The following is a 12,790-nucleotide window of genomic DNA, read 5'->3' on the forward strand; positions in this document are numbered from 1 at the left end:
TGAGATGGACCTTTCTGCTAATGCAGTCTCTGGGAGTTAGTGGGTTCAAGTGAGAGAGTTCCTGCTTGTTTCGTGGGAGACCTAGATTAAATCCTAGTTCCCATTCTCAGCCTGGCTTAGTCCTGACCATGGCAGACTTCCAGGGTGACTCTGGATGAAGGCTCACTCTGTCTCTGTGTTCTTCTGCCTTGATTGTCTCTCTTGCTGTTTCTCTGTCTCTCAAATAAGCATTTTGGTTTTAAGAAATAAGTGTAAGGAACATGGCTATGCAGAATGTTGCACTGGATGAGAAATGATTTATAACCACACAGGAAAGCCACCAAATCACTGCCTTTAGAACTTGTAAAACAGATTTCAGTCCCAACTTCAACTCTACGTTTGTCCTTTGACCTTGGATCAATTCCTTGCCAACCCTAAGTACTTTGTTATCAAGTCTATAGCAATTCAGCTACCCAATTTTATGGCATTTTTCTCTATGTAATATGAATTAATCATGCCAAACTCAGAAAAATGCCTACACATAGCAAATATCACATTTACTAAAGTGGATCAGACTTTCAACTATAGTTGTAAACCAAGTGATATAATACTTAGTCTTACAATTGTCAAAGCAAACTAAATCTCTCTTCAATTCTATTTTTAAAAACAGAATTTTCTCTTTTAAATTTTTATTAATGTAAAGAGAAACAATTTCATGCGATTCATATATACAATTCTAAGAAAATAACTGTACTTTGTCTCACTCTCTCAAATCCTTTAGTTTTCCTTAATTTTTACAAAACCATAATTTCAACCCACTCTATAGTCACAGGCTTAATGTATCACTAATTGTAATAGTCAAAAAGTAAAAAACTAGGAAAACCATAATTTCACAGATTATGGAAAGGGCTAAAATAATCAAATCAGAGGCAGATGCCTCTCAATGCTGGAAATGAATTCCTAGCTACCCCTCCTAAGCCCTAGTGTAATTATGTTTATTGTAACTTTAATTTAGATCATCATCCTAATCACAGTTTCTGTTGAGTATTTCAGATTTTTAAAATTTAATCATCGCATTTAGCCATACTCCCCCAACTTGATTCTTGACCACAATAGAAGTTTCCACTAAAACTTGATTGTGTGCTCTGTCTCTCCTGTGTATTTACATGGGTTGCCCAAATAGCTTCTGAAATTATATAGGAACTTACCTCTTCCCAAAGGGGTATGTGACAAAGAGCACAAAAGGACAGAGCTCACACATTAATACACAATTGATGGAAATGAAATTCCTATTCCACCTGAATGGCCTTAGTAAACTCAAAACTCTGAACTTCTGTTCTATTGCTGTTATGATATCTAATCACAAGCTGCTCTAGAGACCGAGGACTACGTGTCACAAACAGCAGTTGCCATTGTTAACATTAAGAAGTCATATAATGATTACTCACGAGACTATCATTCTTGACACCATGTATGGAACATGAACTTTGAAGTTAATATTTGCAAAATTAAACAGAATTATTTGGAATCCTTAGGACAGTCAAAGATGATTTGAAGTGGGGGAGGTCAAACTTTTTCTGTGGTCTCTGAAACCACAAGAGAAAGTGAAAAGTGTTCTGTGGAACCGGAAGACAAGAGTTCATGTAACAGGTTAGAGAGATCTGCTACAAATTGAAGTAAGAGTGACTGAGGATTAATTTTAAATGTTCTGATGACTTTTCAGTCTCAAAAGTAAGAAAAATAAGCAGGAGCCACAGGGGGAAAAGCAAATTGGCTCAGCCTATTTCATCTAATTAATGTATCTGTTTCACCCAAATTAATGCCATTCAATCACACAAAGATTATTGAATAGTCTCCAGCTATTCAGATGATAAATATGGTACAATGAAGTTCATTATTGATTTTACTAATTTAAATCAGCATTTCATTGTATTTGTAAATCAAATTATACAATGACTTGGATTTTCAATCATTTCGAAACTAACTCATTTCCTTCTTTTTTTTTAATCAACAGGATTTGCTAATCCACTCACTGGGATAGCAGATGCCTCCCAAAGCAGCATGCACAATGCCTTGCATATGTATATGAATGGAACAATGTCTCAGGTACAGGGATCTGCCAATGATCCCATTTTTCTTCTTCACCATGCGTTTGTTGACAGGTTGGTTGACACAGCTTTCTAAATCATGTTCTTATTGGACTTAATGGAGAGAATGTGCATAAAATTTGATCCATGTTATCATATAAAAGGAGTTATGATCTATTGTCTTAGATGAGATTCTTCTAGCAGCAGACACTGAACAAAGGTCTTTATATTCAAAACTACTTTTAAAAGAGATATGTTATTACAAAGCAAGTAGGAGGTGGGAAGGGCAAGATAAGGATGAAGTTCAAGTAAAAGTTTAGCTTTAGTTTATGTCCCAGACTCAGCCACATCCTTGCAGAGACGAAAATGCACGTCAGAAATCCCTACCTCAAGGCAAAAAACATGAGTCTGTGCAATCCGGTACTGACTATGCTCCCCTGCAGTTTTTCCTGTGATAGAGGACGCACAATGCACAGGCTCTTGTCCAACTCTAGACAGTGTGTGGTTCCACTGTAACATTAGCTATCTGAGTGTGCATGTCAACAGCAAAGCACACAGAAGCATGAACGTGCACACAACATACGAGGGCACTAAGGCCAGCTGAGTCAGGAACACATCTGCTACATTTGCAAAATGTGCTTTTATTTCTCTCTGGTAATTTTATTATTACACCCCCTCTTTAATACATCAGACAATCATGTAACAGCAAACATGAACTCCCATTGACTTGCAAAATTTATGATAAATTCTCCTCAGTGTTGTACAATCCAATTTTTGAACTTATGATTGAACTATCATGTAGTTTTTATTTAAGTTATTGACCCTGTTCTATTACTTATGCAATATCCTAATCATATTAGATTCACGCTTAGCTTCAGGCTTAATCATATTAGATTTTACAACCTTAATCATAGTAGCCTATGCTACCTAAAAGTAGCAGAAAAGAAAGTAACAGAAGAAGGTGAGCTGTTGGTTTCAAAAGGAGAGTGAAAAATCATGACAGATTGATGCTCCAAATTATTTATTTGTTCAATGTGATTTTTTTTCACAGTAATTTATAAAACAAGAGGAAGATTTATACCTGCTTTAACACATTATCTGTTATGTTCCTGGGTAAAATAATAGCGATATTTTTCCTATATTACTTAAAAAAAAGCTATCAACTCTCAGATAAGTTAAGTTGCTTTTAATTTTTATTTACTTTATTTTTGTGAAAAGCAGTGAGATGGATAGAGAGCCAAGAAAGATGCTTTCCATGTACTAGCTCACTCCTCAAGGCCCACAACATCCCATGCTGAACCACTGCCAAAATCAGGAGTCCAGAATTTAGTGTACCTCTTCCTCATGGGTGGCGGGGGCCCAAGTGCTTTAGGCATAATATTATTCTTCCTTGGGTACACAGGAGCTCGGCACCAAAATGAAAATAAGAGATGGAGAATTTCAATAATATATTCCATATTAGATAACTAGTAAAAAAAAAAAAAAAACCAGAGTTAAGAAGTAAATAATATGGTCTCCTGCAAAACCATCTTCTTGATGACTATTGACAGTTTCCTGGGGTATCAAGAGATGAGCTTGCTGCTGACTGTGATATCACAAAAGATTCATTCACTCATAAAATATTGGCAGGTTTTCTTATATTTTAGATACCATGCTAGATTCTATGCTCTCTTATTCATTAGTATGTATAAAAAGTGCCTGCTGTTTAAAACTCAGCCCATCAAAGAGAGAGAATATAATAACAATAATCATAGCAATGTGGTACTGCCTGAAAAAGAAGTATGAGGGGTTTATAAACTAAATAGAGTAAGCTTACCTCCGTTCTAAGAATTAGAAAATGCTTTCTACAAAAGGTTTTGCTTCAGTTGATCTTTAAATGATAAGGCAAGGGACATGGGCGTAACACTTAGGAGATAAAGAAAGCAAAATGCAAGATGAAAGTAAGCATGTTGAGGAAACTTTAGATGTTTAGTTAGACTGGAAGACAGGCTCCCAGAAGCAAGTAAAGAGAAAGGCAAAATGAGGTTCAAAGGTCTGGCACATTCTTTCTTGGTTTTAAAATACATACAAAGGAAACAAAGTGGAGGACAATTTAGCACTTCTTCCATTACTGTGAAAAAATTCAGAAAATTCATAAATAAAGGAATTACATAGGAGAAGTCACAGTCTGTTAATGTGTTCCCATGCTTACAGAGAAAATAAGCTTCCCAGATGCTAAGGAGCCCATCCCTCAAGGCAGGATTCTGTATTTTAATAGTTAATGTATTTCAAATATATTTATTATCAGTCCACATAAACACATTGCTTTCCTTGGCGTTTTTCTTTGATTTTCTCTTTTACAAAAGACTTGCTATCTAATAGGTTTAGCACCAAATACATACCTAGGAACTGAGAATTCAACTATAGTTGCCACTTTACACTCTCACCTTTACTAATTATTGACAATTTTATCATAAACTTTATTATTTTGTTACTCTGGTAGGTAAAATATTTCACATGAATGTCTTTATTCTCTATACCCGTTATAGGTTAGTTATATTTCTTTCCATAAATCTGCTTACATTTTTGCTATTTTATACTAATTTTTTATTAACACGTAATATTTGTACATTTTTGTTAGCTACAATGTATTATATCGAATTTATTTGCCTTTTTGTTACTGAATTGTATGGAATTTCCATAATTTTTTAAACAGTTGAATATTACAGATATTTTCTCCAGTCATGTTTTATTTTAAAGGTTTTTTGTCTCTTTTCAAATATTTATTAACTTTATGGATCTGAAAACCACAGTGACTGAGAGAAAGGCAGAGTGAATAGGTGCAGTTTCATCAGAGGTTAACAGCAGCTGACCCTAAAACCAGGATTTATATAGGATGCAGACATTTTAAGTGGTGGCTTACACTGCCATGCCATAATCCCCACCTCTCATTTAAATTTGTAATGTTATTTTTCCTGCTCTTCAACATTTATAAATTCTCTCTTTTCATTCATTTGCTCCTGAATTCAGGGTCTTTTTTTTTTTTTGGTATTTTTTCTTTAAAACAGAATGATATGGTTTAAATCTCTCAGATTACCTCTGATCTTTTCCACACTCTATGTAGCATATTGTTGAAAAAAAAAAACAGTAGATTGCATTAGCACAGTCACAGGTCTGTAGCAACTTTTAACAGCAATTCATCGTGATTTTGATTACTATTAATAAGTTAAAAGTTCAGTTTAATGTTTTTAAAATTCATACCAGCATTTGACAAAGGATTCTAACCTGTTCTGAAGTTTGTAAAGAAGTTTTTGGCAAGGAAAAGGAGTTGAAGAGTTATTACTGGATAAAAGAACAAGTTGTAATGATGCTTATTGTGTTTCTAGAAATGGGCAAAGAAAAGACCAGAACTGCGTCTATCAGTAAGCCTAGTACTTCAATAGAACTTGAGCACTCTAACTTGGATGGTGGCGGGAAGATGTTCTCTAGTATGAAAATTAGCTATTTGAGCAACTAGTAAGTATGAAGGCCTGTGCTTAGAATTTTTTCACATGTTACTTTTATGGACAGTATTTTGCCCAAGAAGGAATGCCCTAATCCATGCTAGAATTACTTTCATATATCCACTCATCTACCCTGTACACACACTATGTATATTCCTCTTACTAGTAGTTTACTTAACATTGTTCCATGTCGGTCCTGCATGGACTGTACCTGAATCTACTTCCAGGACCTAGAAAAGTGTCAGGATGAGGTACAACAAATATTTAAGCAACTGACACTGTTATTCAATTATTCACTTGTTTTTAAATTTTATTTCAAATTTATCTTCATTTTTATTTGAAACAGAAGGACAAGCAGAGAGAAAAGGAGAAACACGGAAAAAGACAGAAAAATCTCCCATTTGCTAATTTATTCCTGAAATGCCCTGGACAAAGCTAGGATCCCAGAACTCATTCTGGGTCTCCCACATGGGTGAGAGAGAACCAAGTACCTGAATCATCAACTGCAGCCTCCCGTCGTATGCATCAATAGGAAGCTATAGCAAAAGAAGAGTAACCAGAACTTCAATCAGGTGCTCTGATTATATGCCAATTGTTCATCTCAGCATAAGTCACCTACTCCTATATATTTGACAAATGTATTTATTCATTTGTTAATTCAGCAGATAAATTTTTGGGCATCTGCAACCACACTAAGCAATGAAAATACACAAATAGTAATGAATACATGAAAATGCCTTCTTTCATGATTATTATTTCACTATATTCCCCCAATAACCCTAGAGAGACTATCGTTCCATTTTCTGTAGAAAAAGCAAGCTGCATATAAAAGAAACAAAACTTGCATGTCTGTACAGATTTTAATAGATGACACTCTGTTTTGAACCCAGATGTACTCAGCACTTTTCACAGCATCATGCAGCCTTTTACCATAAGCGAGATAAAAACATTTTATTATAATAAATAACATGGAGAGATCCAGGCTCAGATACTTTTCTGAAGAGACTAAAGGCATGTTATTGATTCTTAGAAGTTGAATGCCTAGACAACGACCACAAAGGATTTTGTTGGCTCTAGCACAGGAGGCCTTGGGTGGAGGTAATCATTTGGAATCATCAGAGAATCAACTGGAGGCTGTGGTCTGACATCTAGAATTGCAGGGATTTTCTTAGACAGGAACATTGTGCTCAGAGTGGTGAGTAATAAGCGGGACTGGTGGAAGAAAACCTGTTCTAAAACATAACTGGAATCTTCCCGTTACCATTCCTGAGACTTGCAGTATACCACGTAGCCTTTCTGAGTCTTCCTTTCTTCATTTCTAACATAGGAGTCTTCAACCAGAAACAGACCCCTCAGAAGCAAGGAAATCAAACACAATACGAACATTAATGCTCTTTGTAAACAGCAGCCAGCACAGTGCGGTAATGATGTGCATGCCTCTATTTCTATTAATAAAGGTGAAGAGGAAAGATGAAAAGAATGTTAGCAATAGAAACCACTGGTTGGTAGGACTATAATGGACTTTACTTTGTATTTTTATTAATTTTCAAGTGTTTTTTTCCAATAGATGAACATACTTTTGCAGTAACACCAGAAGAACAACTAAACATACAGAACAAAAATAAACAGAGTGGGGCAGGTTTGCAATCATTTGCCTATTGTTCTCAAGACTACTTAAGATTGTATTTTACCTGTTTTCATAAAAGTGATTAGTGATAAAGCATATCTGAGAATCCTAACCCCTATAAATTTACTGGGTAATGAAATATCCAAGGCAGTTGAACCCAACATCCTACATTCTGCCTGATGCTTTCTATCACCGTCCTGTAGCAGTCTCTCTGAGATGCCCTCTTAGCTTAGGAGAGCCTGTCCACCATGACAGCCCTGCAATCACTGGATCTGGTCCTTCCCTTCTTTCTGTGGGTCTTTCATTCACCCATTGAGATTTTCTGTATGAAATTAACTCTCGCAAATCCTTTGCTACACATTGGTCAGCAGTGTTTCTGTTTTCAAGTATTAGCAGTGAAATTGGGTGTTCCTTGTGTAATGCTACAAAGTAAATGGTAGGTATTGGAGGGCACTGCGGACAGATGCCATAGCAACAGAAAGGGACTTTAGGAAGATGCTTCTTTCACATTTAACCCTCTTAGAAGGGTATAAGGAACAAAAAAGAAGCACATCTCTACATACATGCATTGATTCATCCATTTATTCAACACACTCAATATACTTTGTGCATCATGTTTTATTAAGCCAAGGGAGATGCATCATTCATTAGTGCATTTCCTATCTGGCAACTGTCCTTTTGCTCTATCTGTAAATAACTATGTAACATAAAACAAAATACAACATCTCTAGTAATAGTGACTTAGTCAATAAAAAAAATAGTGGGCACGAACAAAAGAGCACTGAGGAAGTATAGACAGAGCAGTGGTCCTCCTCAATTCCTGAATGTATTGCACCTAGCACTGGGCCTGGCACAGAGTAGCTTTTTCAATGGATAATTAGATTTTACTGTTGGAATATAAATGTGATCGGACACCTTTTGAAGAACGAGTAAGATTTTGATTTGTGGTGTTTAGGAGCAAATAATTGTTTGCAGGCTACAAAACAAGAAAGACCAGTGTGAGGCTAAGAGAAGCTTCCTCCAAAAAAAGTCCATAGTTAAATTACCATTAACACACTAAAGCCACAGCTAGTACTTACTGAGAAACTGTCCAGCACTGAATTCTAAGTGCATCGCATGAATTGATTCATGTAATATGTGCAGAAATCCTGTCAGGTAAATGCCATTATCATCCATCTTAGAGATGAATACACAACAGAGCAGAGTGTTGCACAATCTGTCCTTTGTGCTGTTTCCAAAAGAGTGCAGAGAGAGACTTAGTATAATGAATGGATACACTTACAGAGATAAAGCATAATGTACTTTCCTCCTAGCAAAGAATCAGGAGTTGTCAAGATTAGTGATGATTCTAAACACTTTCTCATGCTTGCTGCTTACTACAGCAAGAGGCTATCCCAAAAGAATACATTGACAAAAAGAAACAGCAAACTTAAGTTCAAATGGAAGACAGAAGTTTAGAGTAATGGATTGAGAGGAATCTCTGATAGAAAAGAAATTGGACCAAAAACTGGAGGGGTTTGTCCACAAGGTTAGACCCACAAAGTTAATGGATTCTTAAGCCTGTGCTGATGTGCCTGGGGCTCTTACCAGTCAGCCTGATTGGGCAGGCACTGATTTCAGAACTAAGTGAGATAGGGATAAAGAACGTGAGACAAATCACCTGCTGCTGATGCTTACAATCTAGACACTAGTTTTTTCTGTAAGGAGGAAGACAAATCAGCACAGGAGCGATGAGATCTGGCTTCAGAGAACCTGCAATCATGACTTGAGGCTACCTCGTGACGTTTGTGAAGCTAGGAAAGTTGCAGAATCTCTTTAAGCTTCAATTTCCTCGCTTATAAAAGAGTAGTATTTCCCCCAAAGGAAAGTGAATTTATGTTTTATAAACTACAATATAGTATATAAAGGCTCCTTCTTGTACAGACAGTTGAGTGTAGAGGGCTTTTAAAGAGCAAATCCAATTGTTCTAAAGTCACCTTTCCGGAATTCTTTTCTGTATTTACAAAATACTACTGATGCTCATAGCCAATCTCTTGCATGTGAGAGAATCCTGGCCAGGGATAAATCCAAATCATTACATTCCATACATTGTGAGCCTGCCTCACTTCTCAGGTACAGATTAATTACTTCTTCAAGAGTGACTTCTTGGCTGTATTGGCCAGTGTGGCTTCTGGGCTTCTATTTCTCTCTATTACACAAGCCTCCACTTTGTCACCCTGCTAAGAAGGCTGCCCTGACCTGTGTGCCCTGCAACAAGGTGCCAACTTGGCAGCCCAGAAACAGACTAAGCAGAAGGGTGGTAGCAAGGCTGGTCCTCAGGGCTCCAGGAATGGACAACAGATTGCTTCTCTGCTGGTGATGACAAGGCTGAACTTGCTCAGAGAAGCAGAAATCCCAGGGTTATGGAATGAGGTAAGTTTAAAAACCAGAGAAATGCCTGGAAGTCGGCTCCAGCAATCAGATGGGATGCCAGAAGGGGGCCTGTGTGTTTCTGGACTCCTATTCACCTATTGGATTGTGACCAGCTTTAAATATGCACCCTGAGATTTTTCTTCTAAAGCAGAATTCCCTAGAACAGCAGTTGTACCATTAGAAGCCTATTTGCCCATATTTCCACAGCTGTACTTTTCACTGCTGCTGTTGTTAGATTCTGCTATGATAACAGTCTGCAGCTGTTAAATGTATTCATTGGTTCTATTTGTCCCACTAAATCTTGTACTTGCAGAATACAGAGCCTATATGTTGAACAAGTTCTAGCACCTAACGCAGATCCTGGCACATCATAATCATTCATTAAATGTTTACTAGAGTAAAATGTTGTATAATTGAAAATTCTGAAGCCGGCAACCACCTGCTGGGTTATCACAGCATCTCATTGTACAGTAAAATATTAATCTGTGGAAATCGAATCATAGTCTTTCAAATAATATAGAAATCATGTACTGTAGGTAATAACCTAAAGCATGTTCCTTCCACAGTGTGGGAAATCTTCCAAGTCTTTGTAGGATTAATGTGTTTTAGTAGCAGAGAAATGATATCACTTAAAGGACCAGTAAACTAAAAATCCCCAAACACCGAAAAGGAATATGAGTTCTCCTTATTTTTAGTGAACTTTTGAATATAAAGAGAATTTCATAATCCAAACGCCTCATTTTACAACTAAGAAAATAGGGACCTAGGGAAGACCTGGGGACACAATTTTCTACAAAGCAATGGCCAGAGTCCCAAATATGAGATCCTGGAAGACAGGCTTATGATGCAGAATGAGGTCTCAATATGCAGCACGAACCAGCTAACAGAGGGATTTTTAACCAAGTTAAACAAAGGCAATGTGATTATCATAAAGGGTACTGATATAACTATTTAGAAGGCTAAATATCAGACTTTTAACATAGCACAAAATATCAGATCCAAATGTTGAACAAACCTAGAAAATACAACAAAAGTCTAGCCACCAGGAAACAAGCAAATGACAAATCATATCATTTAGACGACATGTTTTAGCACTGGATATGCATCTAATTATACAAGGGTACTTCTGAAAGTTCATGTAAAGTGGAGATAAAAATGAACTTACAGTTGGACATTTGCCCTGGGGACAATGATACTGGTGAAGGCATCCAAGTATTACATGGGCATGTGCCTTGGCCCTACTCCTGAATCTAGCTCCCCACTAAGTCACAGCCTGACAGAGAGCAATGAGTTCCTGCGGAAGACCAGGGTTGAGCTCAAGATTCCTGGCTTCAGATGCCCATTCCCTGGCCTTTGAGGACCACAGGGGAATGAGCCAATAGATGGAATTGCTGACCTTTCTTTCTATCACATAAATTTGAACAATTAGAAAAATATATCTATTTTGATGCAAATTACTCTTCTAATTTAGGCCTAGCTTTGTCGCAATATGCAAAGCTCATGAACTTCCTAAAAATACCTCCTATACTCATTGCAAATTTTAGATTCTCCCTTAAAACCGCTTTTTTCTTAGCCATAAAAGGCACTAATGCTAACAACTATCTGAACTTGTACCTTTGATTATTAATAGATTTTATATGAATTCACCAACACTCTTAGCATATAATTACATGACATCCTAGGGATGTGCCATTAAAAAAATCTTATAATCTAGTGGTGGAGGAAAAATTCAAGTAAATCAGGAAATAAAGAAGTAAGCAAAAAATCAGGTGTGGGGCCCAGCATGGTAGCTTAGTGGCTAAAGTCTTAGCCTTGCATCCACTGGGATCCCATATGGGCACCAGTTCTAATCCCAGGAGACCCACTTCCCACTCAGCTCCCTGCTTGTGGCCTGGGAAAGCAGTCAAAGACAACCCAAAGCCTTGGGACTCTGCATCCAAATGGAGACCCAGAAGAGGCTCCTGGCTCCTGGCTCCTGGCTCCTGGCTTCAGATCAGCTCAGCTCCTGCCATTGCAGCCACTTGGGGAGTGAATCAGCAGACAGAGGAGCTTCTTCCCTGTCTCCCCTTCTCTGTATATATCTGACTTTCCAAAAGAAATAAATATTTTTTTAAAAATTCAGTTGAGGACTCTGATGTGAAATAAAAGGTATTTTTATAAAGAATTTGTTAGGAAAATGTTCTGATTCAGAGATGTTCTCTGAGGAATTGAGGTGCAACTTGACACTGAATTCATAGAATGTACCAGCCACAGAAAATCATCTGAGGCAAGTATTCTGTGAATCAGTAGAGTGAATTCAAAGGTCTTGTGGCAGGAGAGATATTGTCCTATCTCAAGGTTAGAAAGGTGACTAGAAATGCTAAAATGACAAATAAAAGGAACCTGGTACAACATGAGGCTGAAGGAAACATCAAAAATCGGCAGAACCCCAAGTGTATTGGAAACACTTTAAATAGTTTTAATCTGGGTTGTAGAATAATTTGAACATACTGAAATTATCAAAAGTTACCTTCGTTGCTATGATTCATGAATTGTTGAGGCAATGATTTCTACATAGTATGTTTGTATTATTTTGGACGAGAAATGAAAGTGGTTCCAACCAGAGAGGTTGCAAGAGAGTTGCTGGCGAACAGGCTCATGCCAGATTTACTTCAGAGGAAAAAACAACAGTGACCATTAGTAGCCTACAAGGTTGCATAAATACGCATTTTTTTTTTTTACAGTTAGAATTCTAGAAGTAGATATGTTAAGGAGGACGTTGCTATTGCTGACATAGGAAATAGACTTGTATTACAATTATTTGGGGGATATATTAGGCTCCTTTACTATATGGACATTATCTGAAATCATGGAGGGTAAATAAGGTCATGCCCAACACTGAATATAATATTGAAGAAAAGGTGGTAAACGCTTGGTATGGCCCATGGTTAAGAACAGACACCAAAAGGTATGCCAAAAGACAATGTCAGTGGTTAGTGAGAAAACAGAAACAGGCATACAAGATCACAAAATCACACTAGTAACACAATCTAAGAAGCAGGGAGCAGAAAAATATTTCAAACACTTTTAACGGATCCATAAAATAAAGAGAGAAAAGCGCCTTTTGAGTGTTAAAGCATGAGGATGCTTAGGACTTGAACAATAGCAGCTTTAGCAGAACAGAATCTGCAGAGAGAAGGCAGTTGGTTCCAATAGTGTTTCTG

At 37.1% G+C, this 12,790-nt stretch overlaps 1 protein-coding gene across 1 annotated transcript in view; it reads left to right on the plus strand.

The window, feature by feature from the left end:
• Nucleotides 1-12,790, plus strand: part of TYR (tyrosinase) — a 73,925-nt gene that overhangs the window by 24,902 nt on the left and 36,233 nt on the right. The window contains exon 3 of the mRNA XM_040964228.1: nucleotides 1,994-2,141. Coding sequence (XP_040820162.1) covers nucleotides 1,994-2,141 — 148 coding nt within the window. The remainder of the gene's footprint in view (nucleotides 1-1,993; nucleotides 2,142-12,790) is intronic.

The sequence above is a fragment of the Ochotona curzoniae genome, unplaced genomic scaffold (assembly GCF_017591425.1).
Source record: "Ochotona curzoniae isolate NIBS_2020 unplaced genomic scaffold, NIBS_Ocur_1.0 scaffold_3223, whole genome shotgun sequence".
Taxonomy (NCBI): Eukaryota; Metazoa; Chordata; class Mammalia; order Lagomorpha; family Ochotonidae; genus Ochotona; species Ochotona curzoniae.